The sequence below is a fragment of the Lagopus leucura genome, unplaced genomic scaffold (assembly GCF_019238085.1).
Source record: "Lagopus leucura isolate 7727_CA_CO unplaced genomic scaffold, USGS_WTPT01 Super-Scaffold_73, whole genome shotgun sequence".
In the NCBI taxonomy this organism is placed as follows: domain Eukaryota; kingdom Metazoa; phylum Chordata; class Aves; order Galliformes; family Phasianidae; genus Lagopus; species Lagopus leucura.
The window spans coordinates 7322268-7349105 of record NW_024962252.1 but is presented as its reverse complement, the minus strand read 5'-3'; the positions used below and the strand labels follow the sequence as shown (position 1 = coordinate 7349105).

The 26838-nt window shown below is 36.3% G+C and overlaps 1 protein-coding gene across 3 annotated transcripts in view; it reads right to left on the bottom strand.

Annotated features, from left to right (window-relative positions):
* Positions 1-26838, bottom strand: part of ROCK2 (Rho associated coiled-coil containing protein kinase 2) — a 92453-nt gene that overhangs the window by 4508 nt on the left and 61107 nt on the right. For 2 of the 3 annotated variants that reach the window (XM_042891938.1, XM_042891945.1), the window contains exons 6-32: positions 26371-26515; positions 23070-23208; positions 21308-21399; positions 20363-20522; positions 19638-19701; positions 17817-17896; positions 17510-17558; positions 16826-16961; positions 16635-16726; positions 16137-16383; positions 15719-15825; positions 14983-15142; positions 13744-13904; positions 11892-12076; positions 10809-10878; positions 9366-9469; positions 9025-9211; positions 8622-8715; positions 8400-8494; positions 7644-7823; positions 7246-7414; positions 6702-6878; positions 4457-4527; positions 3400-3488; positions 2755-2833; positions 2280-2541; positions 1673-1886 (exon numbers count right to left, since the gene is read on the bottom strand). In XM_042891938.1, coding sequence (XP_042747872.1) covers positions 1673-1886; positions 2280-2541; positions 2755-2833; positions 3400-3488; positions 4457-4527; positions 6702-6878; positions 7246-7414; positions 7644-7823; positions 8400-8494; positions 8622-8715; positions 9025-9211; positions 9366-9469; positions 10809-10878; positions 11892-12076; positions 13744-13904; positions 14983-15142; positions 15719-15825; positions 16137-16383; positions 16635-16726; positions 16826-16961; positions 17510-17558; positions 17817-17896; positions 19638-19701; positions 20363-20522; positions 21308-21399; positions 23070-23208; positions 26371-26515 — 3608 coding nt within the window. The remainder of the gene's footprint in view (positions 1-1672; positions 1887-2279; positions 2542-2754; positions 2834-3399; positions 3489-4456; positions 4528-6701; positions 6879-7245; positions 7415-7643; positions 7824-8399; positions 8495-8621; positions 8716-9024; positions 9212-9365; positions 9470-10808; positions 10879-11891; positions 12077-13743; positions 13905-14982; positions 15143-15718; positions 15826-16136; positions 16384-16634; positions 16727-16825; positions 16962-17509; positions 17559-17816; positions 17897-19637; positions 19702-20362; positions 20523-21307; positions 21400-23069; positions 23209-26370; positions 26516-26838) is intronic. The other variant, XM_042891953.1, reaches the window with a different exon arrangement.

The following is a 26838-nucleotide window of genomic DNA, read 5'->3' as shown; positions in this document are numbered from 1 at the left end:
TTAAGGTATGTGAAGTAAACAATCAAAGATTTGATAACAAGGGAAATTTGGAGGAAAGTTATATTGCTTTGTTTGAGTCCTTTCGCTATGCATTACCATACATTAAATTTTACTGCACTTTTTTTTAAATATCCAAATCTTCCTACATAGAGCTGTTTTGTGATTACAGTAGCATCACAATACAGTGGAGCATGATTACACTGCATTCCCTATTGTAATTCTGTTGATTCACCCAACCCTGTTTTCAAGCAGCCAGCTGAGATACTGGTGATAGTCTGATCACAGAAACAAGACCAAAACTATCACTCCCAAGTTATCTCTCAAAAGTGCAAAGGTGAAAAACAATAACAACAATAAAAAATAAGCCTTTGCTGAACTGGCCATTGCTGCTGTTATATGGCAACAAAGAAAAGAAAGGCGGATAGATAGAAATTTACACAGGGTGTCAAAAACTGGAGATTAATACAACCAAGTATTAACTTCATAACCTTAACTGTTCTTTCCTCTTTAATAAACCCAGCAGTATGCTAGGCGATGAAAACAGCAAACTGAAAAATCCAGAATACTGTGCAGAATACTGTGCAATCACTTAAATGCCACCTGCTAAATGTTATCACTTCTATGGCTACAGCATAGGATTTTGCTCTTTAAAACTAATCCAATAATAGAACTCTGTTTTTTATAGACATTTATTTCCCACATGAGAGCAACGTGACAGTAAGACTGCTCTTTTAGGAAACATGAGACAGGAGCATGAGTATTTCTGGGCTGGGTAAAGAGCTGAAACCAACTCTCCCACCCTTTGGCAAGTGTTTTAGCTATTTGACCAAATGGTGACCATCACTTCATGTCTACTTGCTCTCTTTCAAAAAGAATGAGTGACACTCAGACGGATGTCTACCAATGCAGAAAATGGCACCACACTGTGAAACCTGCATGGGCATAGATGCAAAAGAGAGATTCATCTGAATAACCTTGTGCTGTACGTGTTGAAGAGCACTCTATGCTCCCTTCCTACTTTCTCCTTTTTATTGGGATAACACAAATTCAATCTTACAAACAACTCTTCCTATATATGACTCTGTAAGCAGAGCTAGACATAGATACATTTGGTCAGATGAATCACACTCTAACACAAAAATCCTCAGTGATGTTTCTAACATTAGAGTGGGGCAGGAATTCAAACGCATTCCTCCAAACCACCCAGCAAGAAAGAAAAGACATGCATTCTTTTGCTATGCGTAAGCTCTTCTAGATTGCTTTTTGAAGGCACCCAGTTCTCTCCAAGGTTCATTAGAATGACAAGTACTTAATGTCATAGCTTAGCTTTTAATCAGGTACAGTTTTGTTTCCTTAAAAACCTCACAACCCTCTTAATGACTCTTGACATATCTAAGCTTCATATTCCCTACCAGCTTCTAGTTCACAGAAACAGTAGTAACATATGTTATCAGTAATGGTAGGCTAAATAACAGATAGTGCAATGTCCTTTGAACGAGTAAACAAACATAATGATGGTTCTTATTACTCACATGAGGTTTACAGAAGATGACATACTAGATTACATATCAGTGGTTGCCAACATTGTTGTCAACTACTGATATCAACATATATCACATTAATTGCAGTAAAATGTTTTGAACAATAAAATACATAGCAGCTCTTGTGTTACCTTGGTTTGTTTGGAGGAAGCTGTCGACTTGGTCGTCTGATGGACTGGTTTGGCTGTACCTTCATAGAAGTTCTGGGAGAAGATCTAGCAAAGGGGTCTGGTGCTGGAGGTTTCTTGGGTATTTTTTTCACCAGTCGGCTCACCCATTTTTGCTGTTCTTCTGTAGAATTAGCTAACAGTAGTAGATTCTTCGCCGTTGAAATATCATAATACACTGTAGTAAGAGTTTTTCAAATAAAAATTAATAATAATTGTTATTTTTCTTAACATGTCCCCTACATAAAAAATTTCACTAAATATCATCCATTTCCTAAAACTCACTATTGCTTCACTCAGCAATGCTGCACAACAGTGTGAGCAGTCTTACAACTATGCTCTACCTGTGTGATGCTGACAACACAGCAGGTATGAAGCCATCCACCCACATGGCATTCACTCATAACAGTGAGCTGATCCTCTTGTAGACACCTTCAGAAAATTTTACATACCCACTGAAGAAAAACCTACCTCTTGAAGTTTAGTTGGTGTCACAGATAGGACCCTGTGATTCATTAGCATGCCTTGTGACTCCAGCAACTATACACATACTCAAATATCTGCTAATTACCTTTGCAAGGTGCTATAATCTCTTCTTTTTTATCCATATGATCTTTGTGACATTTGATATGGCAACGGCGACATTCCAGAGCAGGAGGAGGTTTAAACATATGCCAAAGAGGCTTCATACAAGCTTCACAATTGGTTGGAAAGTGATAAAGAGTAGGTATAAACTCGTGTCCTTTGTGACAAATATAATTTGACTTCTCTCCCATAGGCTCCACAGGAAATTCCTGCTCCTTTTTGCTCTCTCCTTCATTAGCATATAGAATCTAGAATTAAAGCATAATAATCTCAGAACTCCTTTATGACAAAAACATATTCAGAATAATTCCTGAATTAGAAAAACCAAAGAATAACACTGGAATGAATATTTTCAACAACTTTGAAGTAAAAGCTTCACTTAGACAAAGTTAGAGGAATATGTTTCCAAATATAGTATGTGATGCATGTTACACTATAAACATTAATTTATTATTGAATACCTGGAATATCCTTGGAATTTCCTTGGCATCTGCTCTGTACACATCAGTCTGGGTGACTGGTCGGACATGGAATAGTTTGCTGTAAGAAATTGTTTCAATAAAGACAAAAATTAATGTTATCAATATACAAGCAATAATCCTGTCTTTCAGTCCTGCACACGGATTTCCAAGCCCTAAATAAACACAAGTCACAAATATACAGCTGTATTTATGAAAAAAAATGATAGCAATGAAAAGCTGACTTCAGTGATTGCTGGGAGCTTTCTAACACAATCCTCTGTTCAGACTCCAGCCTTCAAATAGCCAAAATCTGTGTTTGTTAAGGAAATAAATTAATTACAGAACCCACCTATAAGCATGCATTGTAGTGAAAATGTACAAACACTGAAAACTATAGCCTCTCAGCTTCAGATTTCTTAACATTTCTTGCTACAGTGTGTGTGAGAGGTGTCTAGCTGAGCTAGTGAAAGCACTTCCCTTATGCCAGTTGAGCGCTCTGTGTTGGCTAACAAACATCTAAACAGAGCTAAGTGCAAAAGTACACTCCAACTGGCACTGTGATACAAGGCCACATCTTTCTAAAAGGCCTTTCTGACAAAGTCCACCTGCAAACCAGAGGAAGCAATCTTGTGTGCTAATACTCACTCTATGTCTAATACCATATAGGGATTGGATTGCTCTTTATCTTGTTCGCTGTCATAGAACAGGATCTTCTTACTGCTTACAATTACATACTGTTAGGAGGCAGAAAAGAATAAAACATACATTATAATCCAACTGATCACATCAAAGATGTGACAGAAATATTTTTCTACAGTTTTGAATGGTAGCTAAAAGCATAATAGTAGTACTGTATCTTGACTCCATACTTTGTCAGTAAATTAACTGCACTATGAAATTTTACTACCTGATGCATTAGTTTACATTGTCATATTAGTTGGTACTTAAACAAATGTAAGCATCTGTGAGGAGATCAAAATGAAAGTAAGAGAGAGATTAACTCAAAAATTTTTAGTTTCTAATTTACAGATTTAATTTTCTCTCAGAGCAGCAGCAATTATCGTCTTAGGATGCCTATTTTACACGTGCAGCTCACAACTAATAGGCATCACACTCACAAAGTTCAGAAAATCAGGTACCCCTAAGAACTCAAATTTCTAGAACTTTATCCAGAATGAACAGTTTGACTGAGCAAACTGATATAAACGGCATTGGTTTCTCTTTGGGCAAAGACCACCAAAGAGGCTACTGAAAAGCAATCAGCAAGTGAGGGTTGCACAGCGCAGATGCACAGCCGTTAGTTTTCTCTCTTAAACAAGGAATTTGTGAAAAGCATGTTTCCAGTCCGTAATGAGTTCTAGTTACATGATGCTGTTGAGAACATACAAATGTCTGAAGTCTGTAAGCAGCTGTTTTCAGCTCTGGTAGGACAAAAAAAAAATGCCTTAACAGAATTATATGTTCAGAGAATGGCTTAGGTTGGAAAGGACTTCTGAAGTTCATCTGGTCCAACTTCTGTAACCCTCAGACATAGCTACATATAAGCTACTATACTTTTTATACTTTTATACTATACACTTAAGTAATTACAAGAATACGTATTGAAGAAAGCGCTGAAAATCTGCAGCGAAAATAAAATCCAAACTACACATGAAACAATAAGAGATTGCAAAAAGAAAATTGTTGTATTATTATTGTTTACCTTTTTAACCCAACCAAATTTTTTAGTGTTATTTCGAACAGGTAGGGATAACCAGCCTTCCAATCTTGATTCTGGAAGAACAAAACAAAAAACAAAACATACAGTGAAGAACATAAGTATTCACAAAACATTCTTTTTGAGCCTACTGTGCATTTAAAAATATGCACTGAAGATCAATAAAAAAGTAACAGAGCAAAGCTGAGAACATATAACATCTTGCAGAGTTTATCACAGTAAATTTTGAGAAATCAATTAGTGTATTCCCCCATACAGCAATAACAAACACTGTGATTACAATAAACTAGTAGGTAAGAGGAAGAAGGGGAAGAGCAAACTTGCAGTGATACCACACACATTCCCTTAATCATTATTGCTGTTATTTCTAAAGACTTTTAAAAAAGTCTATCAACCTTTAAGACTTAGAAGAATGTTTCTAAAGATATTAGTAGACCACGCAACATCCAATTATATATAAAAGACAAAACAGAGCAAAGTACCACCACCAATAAGCCTATAAATAAACCTCTCTACTCGGGGTAAAAATTCAGAAGTTTTATATTCTAATTCATATCTTTTTTTTTTTGCACTATGAATTTCTCCATATTTCTAATTGTGCCTAAATCTCCTAGAATTTCTATTCCAGAGTAAGTAATTTTTGGCTAAGCCCTAGGCCTTGCCTAAATTCAACTGCCCTTTCTTGTGATATTTAATGCTACACCATTGCAACAGTCAGATGCCCCATCCCTGGAGGCATTCAAGGCCAGGCTGGATGTGGCTCTGGGCAGCCTTGTGTGGTGCTTGGTGACCCTGCACATAGCATCTAGTTGAAACTAGATGATCACTGTGGTCCTTTTCAACCCAGGCCATTCTGTGATTCTATATTCTACGATACGATATGATTCTATGACATCTATCTACAGCATTAACTCCTCAACTGTTGTTTGATGTACACATTTCAGTAGTAACCCAAAGCCTGCCAGGATCAATCTTCCCACGCGCTCAGTGACACGTAGTATCTTGTAGTCTTAGACACTATTTTTCACAGTACCCCTATATATAGCAGTTTCCACCCAGTGTGGGAAGGAATTTTCCCCTTCCCTCTCTGAGTTAAAAATTCTGAAGCCATTAACATTGACAACCATTAAACCGTTAAAGGACATGCCCTGCAACTGCAAAAGCTATTTTCTTTCTCAAGAGAGGGCACTGGCAGACTTGTGCCCACATTTAATGTAGGTTAACAAACAACGATTAAGGTATTCGTAGAATTTCTGTTATGCCTACAGAGACTTGAAGAATATTCCAACATTTTCCCAGTATGTTTGTAAGCATCAGGAAGAAATAAAACCCCACAACATCCTATCTCCAATCTGCTGTTAGAAAATAGTCCTAGTTTAGACAGGATTGTACTTTAGAACAAAATAAAACCATGCACATACCACAGCAACAGCTAACAAGGAAATATTATATAAATACTTAGTGATTCTTTTAGCAGAGAATGAAATAAGCAGAAGACAGGCATTATGCTTTACTCCAGTTTGAGGAAATAATGTCAGTACTCCAAAACAAGCTCTGCCTTTGAAAGACATTCACAACTTAGAAGTGCCCCATGTAAAATACAGAAATGTGAATGTAATTAGAAAATCCCATCTCTGACATTAACACTAGGCAGAAATGTTACTCAAGACAGTGCAGTCATACGGAAAGGGTACAGAACTAATGAAACAAAGTTCTGTTTTACCAGAGCTGTATAATTTCATTATATTCTTTATGCATCAGGAAAAACAAATTTAAATAAATTTTATTTTCCTTACAAAAAAAAACCCTGAATATAAGATTCAATGCAAGGAAAAAAAAAAGTTAACATTCAGAAGACTGAATTTCTATGACCAAGCAATGTACATTTAGAGTGTGAGGGCTGACATATCTCAACACTTCAGTGAAACACAAAGATTTGACTTTCTGGTATCCTAGGGTCATGCAGATAGCTGAAGATAGTGGGCATAGTCTTCCTCAAGATCAAGACAATAAGGATTTATTCAATGCTTTAATAAAAATAGTGTTTTATAAATGGCAATGAGCATCTATAAACATTTAGATAAAACAAGCCAATTACTTCATGTAAATTTTTCATGTCATTACTTTGCTTACTGCCATTTTTTTAAAGTCATGTATTAGTAAATGTTAGTTTTGAAATAGAAAAAAAGGAGCAATAAAGACAACACCGAGCATGTCTCAGGGATGTCACCTGTGCTATCAACTTCTGTAGGGCTGTGAGAACAAGACAAAGGTTCTTCTTCTGAGTCAGAATCAGAATCGAGAAGCATGCGAGAACTGGAAGGCTTAGTGGCAATACTGACAGAGGTGGAAGAGTGCTTGTAGGTAAAAGACATGGATTCCATAGTGTGGGACTGAGTGATATGGACTAAACATAAAGAATAAAGGAGGAAAAAGGTAGAAAAGAAGTCAAAACAGTGTCCCTAAAAAGAGGATTAGTTTTACATTTAATCACATAACAATTGCAAATAGACCAGTATAATAAGATGAAAAAGGATTAGTTTCAATGTCAGACAATACTGTTTTTTAAAGACACATCTTTAAATAAATTTAAGAATGAAGTATGATTACTGATAGAAGTAGTTAGTGCATGGATAGTGAACTCTATCAAAGCATTGGTCAGTGATAGAAACACATTAAGATAAAAAGCCCCAGAAATATCAAATACTTCAGTTTCCATGGTAAAACAGATAAAAATCCCAATTCAAATAGGAATATCAGTATGAATAACATACCAGGGAATCCATCGTCTGCCTCAGCATCTCCAGGCCCGCTGCCTATGCTACTGTTGTCTAGACCAATGTGTAATGACTGTAGTTGTGACCGAAGCTGTTCAATGTCACTGTCTTTGCTGTCCAGAGTCATCTGGAGCTCAATTCGTATCTGACTCTCTTCTGCTATTTGCTGTAAGGATAAAAATAAAGGTTTCCTATTGTCACAATACTCTGCTTCTCAAAGAAAATTTGAACTTAAAATCATGGAGGTTTTGCAGTCAGTCTCAATACATGTGCTGCATCTTTCTTTTGATCGAGGAAATTCAGGAATAGAGACTGTATACACTACAAGACCGACCGATTTCACTAAGCATTACAGAAAATGGTATCAATGTTTACACTTGTTAAGAGGATCTTACTGCCTGCATTTCATTGATTTCTTTCTGATACTTGATCATCATTTGTGTTAACTTCTCTCGTTCAGATTTCAGTTCCATATGCAGTTTCCTATTTTCCTTCTCCTTCCGCCGTACGTCGGTGTCAGCTCCACGTTTGACTGGACCCTTCCGATTCATGATCTCAGCCAATTTATTCACAGCCTTCCCATGAGGAAACAGAAGCAAAAAACAAACAAATAAATACAGAGCTATGCTGCAGAAAAATAGTCTTCTCCACTACCTGTGATCAAGCATTTTTAATCTGTGAACTAAGATCTCTGCATATCTGGTAGTAGAAAGTTACTTGCATTAATCAAAACTGAATAAAGGTAATGCTGCCATTTTCACTTTAAACAAATGTTTCTTTAGAAGACTTCTACTCATTTAAATGCTCTTCAGTTTCAATTAGCTAGTGGATGAAAATGCCACTTGCTGTTAAAAACATCTGATACGAAAATCAGAATTAACATTTTATGGTAATTACAGAGGAACCTAAATCAAGTGAAAAATTCATTTGACTGAAATCAAGACTTATGTTGGTGGACTGCATGAAGATTAGGACTTTCTCTGCAATAACTGAAGAGGATGCAATTTCACTACTTAGCTGAGGCAAAAAAAGATAAATTTGACATATTTTACTTCATCAGGAAAAGAATGAAGTGCTAAGTTTTTTAGAAAAAATATGAACACTTCATTATTAAATCATCGACACTTATTTCTTTGGATATATTTGCTTACCTGGGTTTTCAGTGTTCTTTCATTCAACAGTTGTTTTTCAAACTGTGCTTTAATATTTCCTATATTTGCTTCTTCTTCTTTTAACTTTGCAATTTCTGTAACACGGTAATTTAAACAAACAAGCACAAATATATAAATGAAAGCACATTACAAAAGAAAATAGTATTTTTAGAAACAAAACTATAGGCATAACGAATTGTATTTGGTTCTGAGAATACATACGTTCTTGTTCCTCCTTCAGTTTATTGTTTAGTTCTTCTTTCTCATTAGCAAGATTAGCCACGTCGCTTGTTAGTGTTCTATTTGCTTCCTCCAACTACAAACAAAAAGTACATGTGACCATATATCTAAAAATCAATGACATATGAAAACACTACGGCACAGAAGGAGATGCTTCAGACAGAAACCAGAACAAGTGTAAGATGACTAGCACAGGGGCACAGAAGAGATACAGGGAAGAAACAGGGTACAAGATACATATATATATATTTATATTTAACTAGTTAATTCAAAGAAAATAAATAGTTAAATGTGTAACATATTTAAGTATGCTAAACTACAATGGATAACTCAAATTGCAATGCTCACGTACACCCCTACCAAAATAATGATGTATATTACTCACAGAGGCTATGGTGGCATCCTTCTCAGTAAGCTCCTGTTTATGCCGAGCCATCATTTCTTTAATCTCCAGTTCTTTCATAATCTTCTCTTTTTCCAAATCAGAGTACTGTTCTTCAGCAATGGAACGTGCAAGTTGTTCTGAATCTGCTTTTGTCAAAGTGATTTCTAGCTGTGCTGCCAAGGAATCTCTGCAAATTATTGATACATACTGTTAACTCAAAAAATGGGAGGTTACTTAAAACAAAACAAACAACAAAGCAAAATAAAATAAACCACCAAACTCCCCTGAACAAAAATAAGAGAAAGCTACCCTGATCTATATGTTAACAGTACAAGCAGTACCTCTCATCCTGTAACTCTTGTATCTTTTGCTGCATCTCTTTACAAAGTTTGGTCTTCTCCTCACATTCTTCTTTAAGTTCTCGAACTTGTGTCTTATACAGAGTCTAGAATTTGAAGTAGGAAAGAAAAGGATGTGACTTACATAACCTAGCTCGAAGGCACACAAAAATTGATACAAGAGGACATGGTAGGCTGTTCTTTAACCATATGCTCAGTTCAAGCATAACCATCCAAAGCTTCCTCTACATTTAAGTGAAGGTCATTGCAGGTCATAATGATTCCCAAATATTATTTGCTTTATTTTTTTGTTGTTGCTATTTGCTTGGTGTTCCCTTGTTCTTTCAAACAACAACAAAATAAACACACTCTCCCTCCCCCCCCAAAAAAAAAAATTCCTGTGTATTTGGATCAGGTAGATGAATGAAATCTAATTTATACATTTGTAAGCATACTGTATAAAGCTGGCAAACTGAATTTTCTTTTCTCTACTATTTTAAAATAGAAACAGAAATAGATTAGGTAGAGCTTGGATTTTAACCATACAATTGCACTGTAACAACATGAGAGCCCAAGAGGAAAAAGACAAAAGAGGAAGAGAAAAATAGGTCAGCGAATACAAACCTCGAGCTATACAGGAAATTAAAGAAAAATTACACTGCTCTGTATGCTAAGAATGGCTGATTGACAGATAACTGCCAGTGGATTTAGTGCAAGGCTTTCATGATGAAGTCCCTCAGGATTCTCTCTCTGGGCCATCCAGGGCAGTCAGCTGACTTGAACCTTCCTTTTTTTCCTCTCCTTTGACATGTGCAGTTTTTGACCAGCTACTCATCCTCCTTACTGATATAAAGACCACAGTAAAAGTGTGAGTTTCCTTCAATTCTCAAGCAAGACCCTTGGCCTTTTCTTTTAGTATGATTGGCAGTGCACTATTAATTTAAGTTAACCTTTTTATGTTAGTGATTATTTCTAACAATCCCTATTTATTGTGCCTATTACACTGAAGCAAAATGGATCTTTGCAAAGTTTGGTTATTATGCAATAACTTCCTTCTGAGCCTTAAATGCATGTGTTTGGTAATGCCATATGATTGTTTCAATACAGCTTCAACACTGCCTGGACCAGATGCTGAATGCAAAAGTCTTGAAACGTCCAGAAAATTATTTGCATTATGGAATGAGCTGCTCAACTTCCTTCCCTTAACCTGTGCTTGGGATGCCCGTCCAAAGCTGGTCCATTTCTTAATATGAACTCTTTCGTTCCGCTTAGAGATCAAGAGCAAGGAGTGGTAACAGGGCTGCAGTCAAGAAAGAAGGCAGACCCAGGAAAAAGAATTAACTTTGAATTAGAAGGATGAAGTGCTTCATGGCTGAGAGAAAGAGAAAAGATAACGTTATATCTAATGAACAGACTGGTATAAAAGTAATGAAGCATAATACATACTGAGAAATACTGCTCAGCTTCAAGTTGGTCTTGAAGCTCTTTCATTTGTCCATCTGCATCTTGACGTTCCCTAGAAAGTAATAAAATACATAAAAGAAAAGATATGAAGATTCCAAACTAGAAAATGTTTGGATGCAAGAAATGGCTGCATTCACATTCTTTATATTCTGCACTTCAACCTGAGTCTTTGTCAGTTTAATACAGTTAGCATACTAGCTACAGCAGTGTCACTGATAAAGCAAACAGCCACTGATAGAACGTTATTTCCATGTAAAACACCACTGATCTGACAGATTGTTTTGGGTTTTGCTAGAGAACAGTCTCTGAGAACTTCTTTGTCAGGAATCGCTTCTTGAATTCACCTATTAAAATAACTCAGAAAGTCACTCAGTCACATAAAAAAAAGATCAGCAAGGTAGCAGAAAAGATTTCCACCATTATTTTTTTATGGCAATTGCCACATTCAGCTTTCTGTGTGATTAACTGCATCTTGCTTGAAGAAAAGATGAATCAAAACATAAGCCTTCAGAAGTCATAGAAGACCAAAGCCTAAGTTACACATGATCTACACACTCAATTTGTTTGTTTGTTTGTTTGTTTGTTTTCTGTCACAGGAATGTTGTTGGTGTAATTTTTTAAATAGTTATTAAATTATATAATATAATATATAATATATTATTAAATAGTCAAATTATTCACTGTAAGAACCTGAAGAATTGCTAGGGCAACACAATTCCTGTCTACCTGAAGCTCAGCAGGTTGATTAAACATCCTTAATACAGGATATTTCCCCTGCTTACGCTTCACAGCTCTGTATTAGCATTACTGGCCAACTCTGATAAGCTCTCTTAGACTGCCGATACTTTTTACAGTAAATCAATTACCTGAGCATTCTGCTAAATCCATGGTTCTTAACTCCTCCAATTATTCTGTTCTCCCCCCCCCCCCGCCCCCCCCCGTTTTCTTTTACACTTTCTTCTCTTATTTTAGGTTTTCAGCACAAATCTTGAAGATCAATGGCTTTTACGAAAACTACAAATCAACAATACTTCAAAAAAAGTAAAATAGAGCAACTCTGCTCACTTGCGGAGTTCATTATTTTGTTTCTCCAGACTTAATTTGATTTCCTGAAGATGGTTATTCTCCTGTTTTAGCTGCTTCTCTGACATTTTCAAGGTGTTGACCTGTTGTGTTTGCATCTTGAGGTCATTTTGAGTGAGACAACGCTTTTGTGTTTCTTGCTCTATTTTTAAAGTCAGGTTTTTAACCTACAAAATAAGCAGAAACCAGAGGGTTAATAATCTACACAGGGAAGTAACATGCAAACAGTGTTTCTTATTGACACTTCCTATATAATTTGCTCCAAATCTAATGCCTCCTATTTATTTCCATGGAAAGTACAGAAAGTAAGAGGAAAATCACACTGTACAACAGAGGAAATTCTCAGCTACTACTTTTCAACACCACCACCACTAGCTGTGAATTTTTGCAAGTGATGAACAACAGCCTGCATACTACATTCACAAAAATCTGCACTAGTGGAGGTGACTGTTTCACTGCTGCTACGACAGCATTGTTGCTAGGAAAATGCTACCCATGCTGTCCATCTTTCATCGGCCCAAACAGATGTAAGTCAGAACATGTCAAATCTGGACTATATACAGTGTGTGTGTGGTAGGACGGTCCAGCTAAGACTGGCAATGTGTTCCATAGTCTTCAGACTGGTATGGAGCCTGGAGTTATCTTGTTGCAGGAGAAAGATTGTCTTCTCTGACCTGACTCTGTAAGTTCGAGCTGTCAGCTTAGTCAGTGTTGCAATGTTAAGGCCAGAGGTGATGGTTTGTCTGTGTTCCAGGAAGTCCAGAAGTATCACTGCTTTCCTAACCCAAAAGACAGGGCACATCAGTTTACCCACTGAGGGCTGCATCTTTAACTTTTTTTCTATGAGGAATTCACATGTTGCCTCACCATGGACTGCTGTTTTGCCTCTCACTTGTAGCGTGACACCACATCTCATCACTGGTAATGATGTGATCCAGGAAGCTCTCACCTTTGGCCTTGTATTGGTTTAATAGGTCTTGACAAAGTTGCACACAGTTGTTCCTTCTGCTCCTGTGTGAGCATTCATGGGACTCACCCAGTGTAAACTATGCAATATTACAATGCTGCCGCTAATGTTTCAAATGCAGTGAAGCCAATATCCAGCTCCAGACACAATTCCCTAATTGTAATCCTCAGATCAAGATTCATTCTGTGGTATAACAGCAGTGCATGGCCATCTTGAATGTAGCTTAGCTTCAACATCACTGTTGCCACTGCTGAAAGACACCAACCACCACCTTACGAGCTCACATCTGCTGTTTGATCTCCAGAAACACTCAGCAACTGTCAGTGAATCTCAATGGGTGCATTTTTTTCTGCATGGAGGAATTCCATGAGCCTTTGCTTCATAAGCACTCCCATGACAAATGGCATTTTGTCAGACTGCACCTATTCTGCCATCTGTCACGTGGCAGAAATGTTCAACCTCTACTGCTATACCACCAACATCCACCTATGACATTGTGGGCCAACACAATAAAATAGGAGGCATTACTTTTGGAGCAATCTTCATACATTATTGTATAACATGCACACATTTTTTAATAGACAAATCCATTTTCTGAATAAAGTTATTAGTTCACAATAAAAACCTAGTCTTTCCACGTGTCAATTTCTTAGCATTTTACATTCCAGAATAAAAACTTCGATATCAATAATGCTGGAAAATGAAACCACTCTGTAAAGTTGACTTTTTAAAGCTCCAAATACAAAGAAGTAAGAATTACTGCCATTTATATTCACAAACACCCTAAATATGGCTATAACAAAAGGAAAATACAAAGACATTTAAAGCTAGCTTCCACTTAAGACTTCTTTTGTCCCCGTTACATACATCTTCATTTAGTTTATCCTTTTGCCTAAGGAGTTCATTTATTTTCTGCTGTGATTGTTTGAGATCACAATCCAACATGGAGCGCTGCTTTTCAGCTTCTAACAACCGATTTTCCACTTTTTGCTTCAAAGCTCTCTCTTCCAAAAGTTTCTTCTCCATTTCTGTGAAGAAAGAGATTTAAGGTCAGCCTGCAAATGAATCACTGCAAAACAGGGAGTTTAAAGGGGTGAGCGGGGTGAGGAAGAACATCTACCCACACTAACTAATGGTTGTCAGTTATGACAGAGACTGCTGAAAAGTGGTTCATTAAATTTTTCACGGTAAACTGTGAAAAAGCATCCCAGAGGATTCTTTGCACACATTTCTGCCTGAGAACTATTACTTACTCTTGAGTTTCAATATAAATTCCCGTTTATTTTCAATATATTTGAGAGGGATAAAAGAGCGGCTTTCCTCTTAAAAAATATTTTCTACCTATAGATCAAGTATTGCTTTGACTGTGATAATCTGAAATCAATTAGAGAGTTGAAGTTGTTGAGAAAACTGATGGACCAAGTGACTCATATGGCATATCTGAATCTTTCTGCTTTTTTGGAACATCTGCAAGCTCAACATTTTTGTTAATGTTCTGCATTTGGAAGGATAAGATCCATAGGTTATTTTTTAAGCACTTGGAGTAAACATAAGCAATTTAATTCAGAAATAAGAACCATCTTCTGGAATCATCTACTAATTATCCCTCTCTCTAGGACATTTTAATTGTTAGGAGATACACCAGAATATGCATGGTGACTATGGAAGCCTAGCAAAGGCTTCACTATGTCTAACAATATCTAGTAATCTATTTAAATTTTTAAGCTCTTTACATATATTTTATTTAGAAAGAGATTTAACAACACTGACAAAGGACACACATAATCTTCTGAAAATCTTTCCAACAGTTTAAATAATATAAATTTAATAATACCCTAGCTCAGAATACCGTAACACAGAAAATGGATTAGTGATGTTGGCAACAGGAATTCTGTTGCACTCAAAGAGACTAAAACTGCCTGCCTTTAATCTAGAAGATCATAAACAGGAGGATTACAACTGATTTACAAAGCTAATCATATTTAAAAAAAGAACAAGGGAATAGAGAAAACATAACTACGTTTAAACTTCTACTATCATTAAAAAATCCTATTATCTACCCTCAATAATTTATGCTTAAGTCTAACTGTGATGTCAAATACAGACCTTTCATGGCTTCAGATTTTGCCTCCTCTATAGATTCATAAATCTTATTTTTGTCTGCCAGTCGTGCTTTTGTGGCTTTATGTTCAGCTTCCTCTTGCTCAAGGTTCTGCTGCATAACTTTGAATTTGTATGTCATATCTATTTCCATGTTGCTCTTTTCCTGTTAACCAAGAAAAGGGCATTAAAATAAAATATTAAATACATCAGGTTAGATACGAAATTTCAGACAACAGTAACATACTGCTTGGAAGTATGAAGACACAGCACAGATCCTAAGGTCATTGGAATTCACTTCTACTACCCATAGAAAAGCATCGATAAAATGCTCTAGAAGTATGCAGTGAAATTCCCAGTTGCAAAATATTATAGAATTTATTCTAAAAAATATTAGCAAAACCTTTTTTTTTTCCTAATAATTTCTGGCAATACTGAGAGTTTAAAAAGGTCAGATGTCATAGCAAAAATGAAGTGCTACAGCTTCATGATTAAGCTATACATTGGTGTACATTACTGTAAACTTTACAAATATAGTGAATTGAAATCATAAGGGAAATGAGGTCTTCCTTCCCCACTTTTCAAACTTCCAAAACAATGAGAAAAATCCACAGAAAAAGAACTGATGCTGAAAACAAGGCTTAATTTCTCAAACTTTGTCTCCATGTCTCAATTAAAAAAATCCCAACCGTAAGAATCTCACAGGAATGTACCACAAACGTTCACTAGGAACTGCTGTTACCTTTTCTAAATCTGTAAGTTTTTCCTGCAATTGCCTTTTCTCCATTTCTAGTTTGGCTAATGCACTCTTTCCATTTTTCACTTCTTCTTCCAGGCTCGATATTCGACCTAAAAAATGAACGAAACATTAATGAGGCTGTGTAGTCTGTGAAAAAACATGTACTGTATCTACTTACTGATAAAAAGCTCAGGTTCTAATTGTTAAGACTCTTCACAGTGGTTTTAGAAATCAGTAACACACTTTCATCTTAAGTATCTCCCCACTTGTTTTCTCTGTAATGCAGGTCCTAACTTAAATAGCATTGTATAAAACAGCTCTCTAATTTAGTTTCTGTCTGAAACTCAAATAACATTACCAGAATGTGTTTTTATTTCTGAAACCAGAAATAAGCATAACTTCAGAACACTTGTTGCAATACCTTGTAAATCACTGATAATCTCTGATCCATGACTTCGATCTCTCCTTTCTGATTCTAGAGCAGACTGAAGATTGAGAAAGTCCTTCTCCAGTTTGAGTTTAGCATTCTCTAGCAGGCAGTTCTTATCCTGTAGTTCTCGATTATTAGCTTCCAACTGCTGGATTTGCTTTGTACTTTCAGTCTGGTTCTTCCTTAGCCTGGCTGCAGTTTCAGACTCCGATCGCAGCAAAGAATTGGCCTCATCCAACTAGGATTGATAAAAAGATACTTTAGACTGAACAATTAAAATGTAACATCTACCACCGCCTTTATAAAATATTAGATTTAACAGATTAAAGAAATAAGGGGGCATTTCAAGATGACTTTTGAATATGAATATATGACAAGAAAGAACAGCTTTTAGAATTCCATTACACGTTCAAACCCCCATCATTACCAATAAAATCTGAACTTCAGAAAGCGATTACTTTAAAATATACATATATAAAGTTGGCGTGCCTGTCTTTGTAGTTGATTGATTTTCTCATTGGATATTTGAGAGTTCTGATTCCTCTTTTTTAAATCTTCAAGCTGATCTTTCAAACTGTTAACTAAAACAAAAACAATTCAGTTAATCACTGTAGTGAAGAAGTTTTTCTATTTTAAAAGCCTACATCAAAACAGAGCCCTTCAAGCAAGGTTCAACATACCCTCGTTTTCCAAATTGCGTTTCTTATCTGCTTCATGTTCTGCTTTTCTCTGGTATTCTGTATTCTTATGCTGAAGAAGAGCCTTCTCCCTTTCTAGTTGTCTGACTGCAGACTCTACATTTTTCCTTGAAGTTATCTGGGTATATTTAAAAGAGCAAAACAAATCGCATTTGTTACATGAAGAATCTTGGCAATCTTAAAGTGATTAAAAGACAGTTTACTTCAAAGTGGAAAAAAGACACGTGCCATCTGCTTCCTGCAAACACAGTGCATCAGAACATCTGAACAAGTTCATCCCTCCTAGACCAACTAGAGCCAGGAGCTTTTATCAATCTAAGACTGTATGATGGGTTGCATTCAACAAATGCTGTAACCTGCCTAGCAGCCATGAAACATCCATGTAGTGTAAAATCTCAGCATGCACCTGTATGAACAACACATCACATTCCACATGCCCTCTGTAGATAGGATACATGTGCGGTAGGCATTAAGGTGCAAAGCTGTGCAAAATACAGTCCTTTTACTGACACAGTTAGAACACACTTGGAATACCAACAAATCAGCTGGTGTTGCCAACCTGCCATAAATACACAGCTACCAAAAATAATTTGCTGGTTCCTAAAGAAAAAACTCAGATACAAATGCTGACGTTTTAATTCCAGTAATTAGTAACTACTGACTTACCTCTTCATCTAGCTCTTTCACTATCTTCTCTAAACGAGTATTAGCAGATCTGAAGGAATAAGAAAAATATTTTTAAACCCTATTGACCACACACAAAAGTAGGGTGTTCGGATGTGTTCAATTAATTTTTTTGCAAGATATTCTATTTTCAGCAATCGCATTAAATGTCTAGGGCTGGGAAAGTCACTCAAACAATAGAGACATTCTTATGGAAGTACAGAGATAAGCAGGCAGTGGGGGGAGAGGCCAAACCGTTGTGTAATAATATTTCTTTACAAACATACCAAACACATCAAAACAATCTCACCTGTACTTCTGTTCTAGTTCATCTTTGGCTTGCAATTCATTACTGAGTTGTTCTTCTAACTTGCTTAGTTTTTTCTGAAACTGAGTAAAAAAGTCAAAAAAAAAAGCATGGTCTTTAAGTAAGACTGTTATCACATGAAAAAAGTATAAAGCAGCTTAATAACAAAAAAAGGGAAAGCATGGAAAATTAATTTAACCATTAATTGTGATTTTTTAAAATTCATCAACAGACGTTAATTTCTAAGCAGAAGGTTATTTCGTCTCTATTTCTCACCATTACAAGTTATTAATCTTGATTTTTATGATATAACATTTGCTGCATGCTGCATTACAGCAAACAATCACACAATTACATATCACAAAGTGACAGTCATAAAATTTCTTTAGGCAAATAATGTTGCTTCTGGTCATTTGCTGTATTCTTTCCCTGCCTAGAGTCTGGAGCACAATTTTTGGGACAGTCTCTTCTATACATGATTTAAAAATTAAAATGGCATATAACCAAACTGGACAATATTCAGAGAACATTACGAAACGTGCACCATGATCTCACAGAGAGAGGAATTCTTTCACAAGCAGAAAATTAGAAACAGTTTTAAAGTTTGGGAATGTTTTGTTGTGCTTAATATAAAAAAGATATGAATCAAATACCCCAAAATTCAAAAAACTAGATTATAAAACATGAATTTTGGAATTGCTTCACATCTTCAGGCCTTCAAACATTTCTTTTCCTCCTTCATCCCTATTCTACTCCGCACATACAACATGCAAAATCATAACATCCCCAAAACAGGGACACTGAAAAGGACATCAAAACCGAGAGACTCACTGCTTGAGAAAATGAGAATGAAAAAACTTGTCAGAAGTGAAATGCAAAATTTTAACAACTGTCACAATAGAAAGCAAATGTGAGAAACATGAAACTGTATTTGAAAGAACGATTGCTTTTTTTTTATTTAAAGGGAAAATAAGACTTTCATTCTATTCACCAATGACAGGAAGGAAAGACGTGGAGCCCAATAAACATCCACGTTTAAATTTATGTTGTTCATTACACTACGCCTTTCCTTTCCAAAGTTTAACAATTAAGTAAGTTTTAACAAACGTTAACAAACTACGCTTGAATATTGCAAATGGTTCAGTGGGGTAATGAAGTAAGCTAAATACATGAAAAATTAGTAGCATTCTCCTCTCATCTGCATATTTAAATTCAGTTGGCGATCTTGAAAAGCTCAATAAACGAGCTTCACACACTCACTTCAACCGAGAGAAAGATTTATGCTCAAAAACATTCCTTTGTCACTACAGTTGACAACTTAATTTTCCAAACTCTGGATAAACGTGCCACAAACCGCAGCGCACAGCCAAGAACTACAACCTTTCCAAGGGCGATGCTGTCTGGGGCAAACAGAGCCCTACACATTTGTTTTCAAACCAAATTGTAAATGCCAGAAGAATCAGAGAGAAATGTGTACTCATTCATCGTCACAGCGCGGTACCTGTACATTCGAGTACAACAGTTCATTCAGAAGCTGCTACAGACACTTCACTGTTAACGGTTTGGTGCATAAACATCGACAGTATTTAATGATATATCATGTTCACACAAATTAAGTGGCAACTATTTGATTCCTTTCATAATTCAAATATATTCACCTCCTTGCTGTCCTCTAGATAGAATTCATCATTTTTATTGAGGAGCATTAAAAGAGTGCTCCCCAGAATATCTGATTCCTTGCTTAAAACTCTGCCTCCTCCTAGCAGATTTAACAAAATTAGTTACTCATTCCTTAACACTTACAGGAAAAAAAAAGGCACTAACCTCATTTTTACTAGATTGCACCGATTCATTTTCTCTGCAAGACTGAGAGGAGTCACTTAGCAACCTGTCAAAAACAAAAACAAATCCCTCCTGCCCTTATTCAAGTTTTCAACAACTCTGGCAACCTCACCAAGAAACACATTTCAATCGTTTCTCTCAAGCCTTATTTTGTCCTAACTGATTCTCAGAATGAAGCCTGTTTTATTCCAGTGAATCAGAATGATTTGGGCCTTTTTAAAACTAAGACTAACGTTTAAGACATTTTCAAGTCCATATCAGCTTATCATTTTTACTTAATACCCAATTCATTCACTTCTATTCAGACACACTGAATATGATTAATCAAACAAAACAAAGGCAAGTAGATAGCAACTGATGTCCTAGCAAGCTATTACATTGCATAAACATTTTTCTGAACACCCAACCCAACAACAAGCAATTTTAGAGCTAAATTACAAACCTAGCAGTTTTTTAAACCTACAACAGATTTTTAAAGACACTATATATTTTTATGCATATAAAAATACTATTTATTTCATAAGAATTATCAAGGTAACCACAACTGATATATTCTACTTAAACTCTGCATCTTCTATCTTTACAATTGAACAGAAATGAATATAAGGCAATGAATAAATTAAGTATCTAGAGTGAAAAAGAAAGGATAGGCTATATGAGAAACTTGCAAGTATATTTCTGAAAATACACATTAAAGTCTCACATACAAATTATCTCTATAGTAGGTAAATCCTATAAAAGGCAGCTGGTTTCCCACAAAGGCTTTGGGGATTGGAAAGGTTTCCACATCTCCTTTGTCATCCTCAATGTCATCAAAATTACTGCTGTCTATATCACTACTAAGCTCAGGAACAACAGGAGCAGCAGCTACAGAAAGGAAAGAAAAGATCAACTTAATTCCAAGATTCAGCCTATAACGTAGGTTGTCCTGCTAGTTAAATGTGTATTAATCATGCAGCAGATCTCTAAATATTACTGTGAATATTTTTTTTTCTTAAATTGAAGTATTTTCGCATTTACATGAGTTGCTTAATACATGGCATATCTTATGCACACAATGTATTTGCAAAGGTCATCACGTTTTAGAATGGAACACTAAATATAATCACCATATTAAGAAACTTCAGTAAATACATCTTTAGAAGTTATGATCAAGCTCATGAATCAAAGTGGTTGGTTTTTTTTTCTTACAGCAATCAAGTTCACAATTTCTTAAACAAAAGGCAATGAAACCAACAAGCCCACTCTCAATGTAGCCTTAGCCACAGTTTAAGAAAAAAAATTCAAACAAAGAAAAAAAAGACAACCATCAAAACAACAATAACAAGTCAGACAGAAATAGAACGCAACAAGCAGCCTTTCTGCTTAGATTTCTAAAACACTCAGTTTTGCTATTCAAAACAGAGAACTATAAATTAAAATAGTAAATATGAGAATACTTTTGGAAAGAAGACATTTCTCTTACTCACTCCTACTGATACAGGTTTAAGAATATAAATGATAAATAAAAAAGTTCAGGCAAAATTCTTGATAGCCAGAAAATATCTACTTAGTTTATACAGCCTTATAGTGTTTTTCATTTGTATTATTACTGTTAAGTAGCCTTATGCAAATATTGAACAAATATACAACTTTCAAGCTAATCTACTTACTCTCTCGGATGTTGTCCCAATTCCACTGGTCACTCTTAAAGAAAGGGTGATGCTTTATTTCTTCTACCCCATTCCTCCCAAGTCGCACGTCCCTGAACATAGCAATTAAGCCAAATTCACGTTAGGAAAAACAGCACTTGTTTTTACTATAACTTGCTGTCAGTAAAGATTTTCTGTGTAAAACACATTTATGGTCAAATAAAAGAAAAAAAGAAAGGAAAAACACACCAACCAATGATCCTTAGTTTCTCATAGGAAAATGTAATTATATAAAAATATATAATATCCACTCTCCCTGTTACTGCTTAAATGTCCAGAAGTTGGAGTCTGCCACGTGAGGAGAAAAGCAAGAAAGAGAGCACTAAGGCAAAAGCTCAGAAGAAACTCAAAAGAAAAACAAAACGCCAGCACCGTAGGGGAAGAAGAAACTGCCAAGGGCCGGTGTCTGCCAAACCACATGACAAACCTTAAGGCTCAAGTGAAGGAAGGTCTAACTTACTGCACAGAACAGTTATTCAAGGCTGAACTGAAATAAATATTTTAAGAATTCCATCCTCTGCCCCATAAGTAACCCTGACACGTCTTTTGCTGATATTTACAATGAAGTAAATCTCAAGTTCAAAAAGAAACTTCTAGTTCGAGCAAATGAAGTCTCTCTTAAAACTATCTGTGAGAAGAGAACATAAAACCAATGCGTGCAACAGAACTAATAAATCATAGGGTGGATGCTTATTCCTTCTTGTCCCTCTAAGTGCCTCATCACTGATCACGCACACAGAAAGAAGGCATCTGTTTCAAATAAATTGCTTGAGCGCTGCATTAAATATAAACAGGAAGACAAACACACGTAGGGGAAATAAACCTCGCTGCACTCACGTTATTCAATTCTGCTCCTGTTTTCTGTCTGCCCTGCAGCTACTGAGGGTTAGAAACACTTAAAATATATTTTAACTGAGCAGAACAATCCTCTCTGTGAGTATAAAAACCATTATAAGGCAATTTATTCATTTATGATTGTTGGCTTTTTTCCTACTGATCCCTCAATCCCTAGAAGCTGAACATTCGGCTGCAGTCAAAGTGAGGTGGTGACACATCATCAATCCGGAGTTAAATTTGAACCTAAGTGTCATTTTCTTTAATCAGAGAAATCTAAGATAACCTCTGCTTTCTGGCACTAAGGAAAATTTAAGAATTCAGGTCAAGAATGATCTTACACAGATTAATATCAATAAAAAAAAAACAAAACGCTCAGCTCCATGAAGGGAGAACTCGATGATTTAATTATATCCAGGACAACATCTTTTTTCTCTATTAGCTATACTTGTCAGTTAGTAACACTAGCTAAAAGAGAAAAGTTTGAACATTCTATGAAATTTCAAACAAAGTAGGCAAATATATGCTTGTTTTCATGAAAGTATGCTTTTATTTTTTATAAGCAGCGCCCACTTCATCACAATTTGTTCCCTGCCTTTCAGAGCTCAAAAACTACTTCCAGCCTTACAGGTTTGCTGCTCTATTTCACACCGAGCCACAGATGGGAGGATTTCTTCAGCACAGAGTACATTGTATCAAGAGCTGCCAGAACCCCTCCAAAAAATAAAATACAATGCCTAGAAAAATACCCCATAAGAAAATCCCATGTGTGGATGATTTTGCAGAGGAGAATTGAAATTAGCTGGTGTAATGGAAATTGATTTTTACAATGAACATGTGTTAGTACTATCTGAAACAGAAATAGAACCAAAACAACACATGCACATACCTGTCAGTTAAGAAGGCACAGATGAGGTTCTTTGCATGCTTAGAGATTTCTACATCATCTGGGAAATGTAATGAGTTCTTGTGATCCATAATTTTACTGTATGTCCCTACTAAGGAGTCTGCATAAAAAGGAGTATCACCTGGAAATAAAATGGTAAACTGATTGTGATTTTGAATAATGTTGAAGTAGTGTAAGATGAAGACCAAAAAGAGAAGAGGTACAAACTCTACAAGCAATTTTGCCTAAGGCTGTTTTCTAATGAAGGAAACAGAGAATATGCAGGGTACAGAATAATATATACTACTAAAAATGTTCCTGTGACAAAACACCTTCATTACACACTGAATTACACATTACTACCAAAACTTTTGCCCAGTGATTTGTACATTTTACCTGAGTGGTGACCATTCTCTAATTTACACAGTGATGACACTGACATGTAACCATCTCTTCATGCTCTGTCATGGGTGTAAGAGACTGAACCTCATTAACAACTTGCAGATGCACATTCCTTGGAAAGCCTCCACCACTGCTCTCCCAAGAGCATTTCAGAGGCAGGCAGGCCAGCCCTGCCCCTGGAGCTGCCTGGGGAGCCTTCAGAGCACATCAGGCACAGCTAAACCTGCACTCACTAATCTTGCTGACTGTCGAATTGTATCACCTTGGGTGTCCATATTAGTACAGCCAAGGCTGAGATTTAAAAAGCCACCTTTTTCATCCAAAGTTCTGAAGCACAAAATTCAATTAATTTTAGTTTATTTACTGACATAAACTTGGCAGCAAATTGAATATGAGCCAAAAGTGTGTTTACAGACAGAAGGTCCAGCCATAACCTGGGCTGCACCGGGCCCAGCACCGCCACTGCGAGGGGAAGTGTTGCCCTGCTTTGCTCTGTGCTATGTGGCCTCACCTCCAGCACCTCCTCACCTCCAGAGTTGGGCAGTCTCAAATATTCCAAACCATCTCATAGAATCATAGAGTCAAAAAGGTTGGAAAAGACCTCCAAATGCCCACCTGCCACCACCATTTTTCCACAAATACCTCCAGGGAAAGTGACTCAACCACCTCCCTAGGCAATCTCATTGGTGTCTGTTTCATAATAGCAATGTATGTGGGAGTAGATCTGTCTTGAATAGCCTAATTATTTCTAGTTCAGTTACAAGAACCAGAAAAGCTATACAGTTATCTAAGAGAAGCTTCATGTTTCTTCAAACACTGTCAAATGAATCTGATATAAGCCTCAAATACTGTGTTTGCAAACAAAGTTGCTGAAGGGAACCACGTTGGCGCTGTTAGACGGGAAATACAATGCAGATTGGAATACGATGATGAATAACAAATAACCAAAAAAATTACAGGGCACAACTAAGCCCTGTAATTTTCAGTATAAAGGTGAAGCAGATTTCAAAAGCATTTAAAAAAGACTGCGCAGGTAGAAAATCATATTCCCTTCTCAGAGGCAGAAAGAAGCTTGGATTAAAAACAACAACAAAAAAAGTAATAACACATGAAGACTTCACAAAAAGCCAATAGATGGAATTCAACAGGAGGAGTACAGTGTTAATCACATGTAGGATTCTGACAAGTCCAGAACTGCAACAGAAACAAAACTGTTATTTCACACCCTTCTGAAAGTGTGAAAATCACAGAGCTAATGAAAGCAAAGATTCCAGTCTATAATGTAGAGAAAAAAAATGACATTGAGTACTGAAGGAAAAAAAGTTGTAAAAATAGCATAGATTCAAATATTGTAACAAGATAGATAGCCTGTGGTAGGAAAAATGCATGAAATTTATGAAATGTCAGAAATTTTTCAATACACAACTCCAAATTTTAGGAAAAACTATACCAAATATAAGCCCCCTCAGCTTAGCCACTCATACTGAAAGCCTGGAATAACATCAAGATGACGCAGAGAAATGCAGAAGGATTTTTGTTCCAAACAAGTAGAGGCTCCTTTATATAATTCAGCTCCTGCAAAAACTGTACCTCTCTACTTTCACTTCAAAAGATGTTTTGGTTACAGTAATAACATAGGGACCATCCTCTCAGATGCAAAACAAAAAAAAAAAACAACAAAAAAAAAAAACAAACAAACAAAAAAAAACAAAACAAAACAAACAAAAAAAAACCCAACAAGCCCTGAGAAAACATTTGTGGGCATCTATGTCATAGAATCATAAAATTGCTCAGATTGGAAAAGACCTTAAAGATCATCAAGGCCAACCGCAACCCAACCATATTACCCTAACTCTAACAACCCTCTGCTACATCATGTCCCTGAGTAAATGTCTAATATTTGAATTACTGAAGAAATTCATTTATTGCTAAAATCGTTTATGAGACTATTAATTACAAAATATGTATTTTATACATCAAAATGCTTTAATTCCCAAAGACCAGGAGATTTCAATAGCAGCATATATCAAAGCATCACAGAGGCTGTGGATGCTCCATCCATGGAGGTGTTCAAGACCAAGTTGGATGCAGCCCTGGGCAACCTGTTCTAGTACCAGATCTTGAGGTTGGTGGTCCTGCCTGTGGCAATGATGTTGGAACTTAATGATCTCTGGAGCCCCTTCCAACCCGAGCCATTCTGTGATTCTATGAAAGCATCGTTCAGGGCTCAGGATGCCAGAAACATCACATCTGCAATATCCCCAAAAGATTCTGATTTGTACTTTGCATAATTACATGCACAATTCCCTCCTTCTGTAATTGGGCTGTAATACTGATCTTCTGAGTATTTTAAGTTGCACATGACTCATGTCCTTAACTGATTATATTCTATGTTAGTTGCCATAGCAATCCAGTGTATTTTATTGGAAAATCCTGACACAAGCACAAAAGAAAGAATCAAGCCATACTTCCAGAGACATTTTGACCCATCAGTAACAAATTGCTAGTACTGGGAGAGGAAGAAAAAGAAAACACAAAAACAAACAAAACAAAAGCAGTTCTGTCCTTCCCACTCATTTCCCATCTCTGCATCCCTAACAACTCAATACAGACCTGAAGATGGCATAAGCATTTACTGAGATTGTGAGGTAGGCAATCTGAGATAAAAAATATTCTAAAAATTAGTTTTAAGCTGAACTAAGTCAGAGAACTCCTCGCTGTGCAAACACACAGACAGCATAAGAGAGACAGAAAGCCAAGGGAACAGGGATGAAACAACTGCATCAACCAAGAGCCAGAAGCTGTTAGATAATGACATACAACCAGCCCCTAATAGCAAAGCAAAGAGAGGCTCAGCACAGACTAAAACCACAACCTTTTTAGCAGAAGAAATTCTACTTACCAACCAGCATCTCAAAAAGGAAAACTCCTACAGACCACCAGTCACACTCCCGTCCATAATAACCATCACCCCCTTGTGATTTCAGAACTTCAGGGGATATGTAGTCGGGGGTTCCAACAGCCGTGTCACAGCGCACCATACCTGTCTGTGCAACAGCAACAATTCAAACAGCTCCGTTAAAACTGCTGCTCAGTCCTTACACAAAACTTCAGAAAGCCTATTAGTAGACCAGGAAAAAAAAAAAAAAAAAGAAAGAAAAATAATAATCCAAAATATTTGGTTTGAGGTACATGTTTGAAAGCTCTGACTTTTATTCCAGAAACAGTCTGAACTGAAATGACAAATCCTGTTAATCCACCATCCCCTTTGGCTACACTAAGCCATTTCTCTTTATAACAGCATTTCAAAAATGTGCATGTTTTGTAGTATTACCCTTGGTTTCAATATGAACAAATATGTGCTGTACTG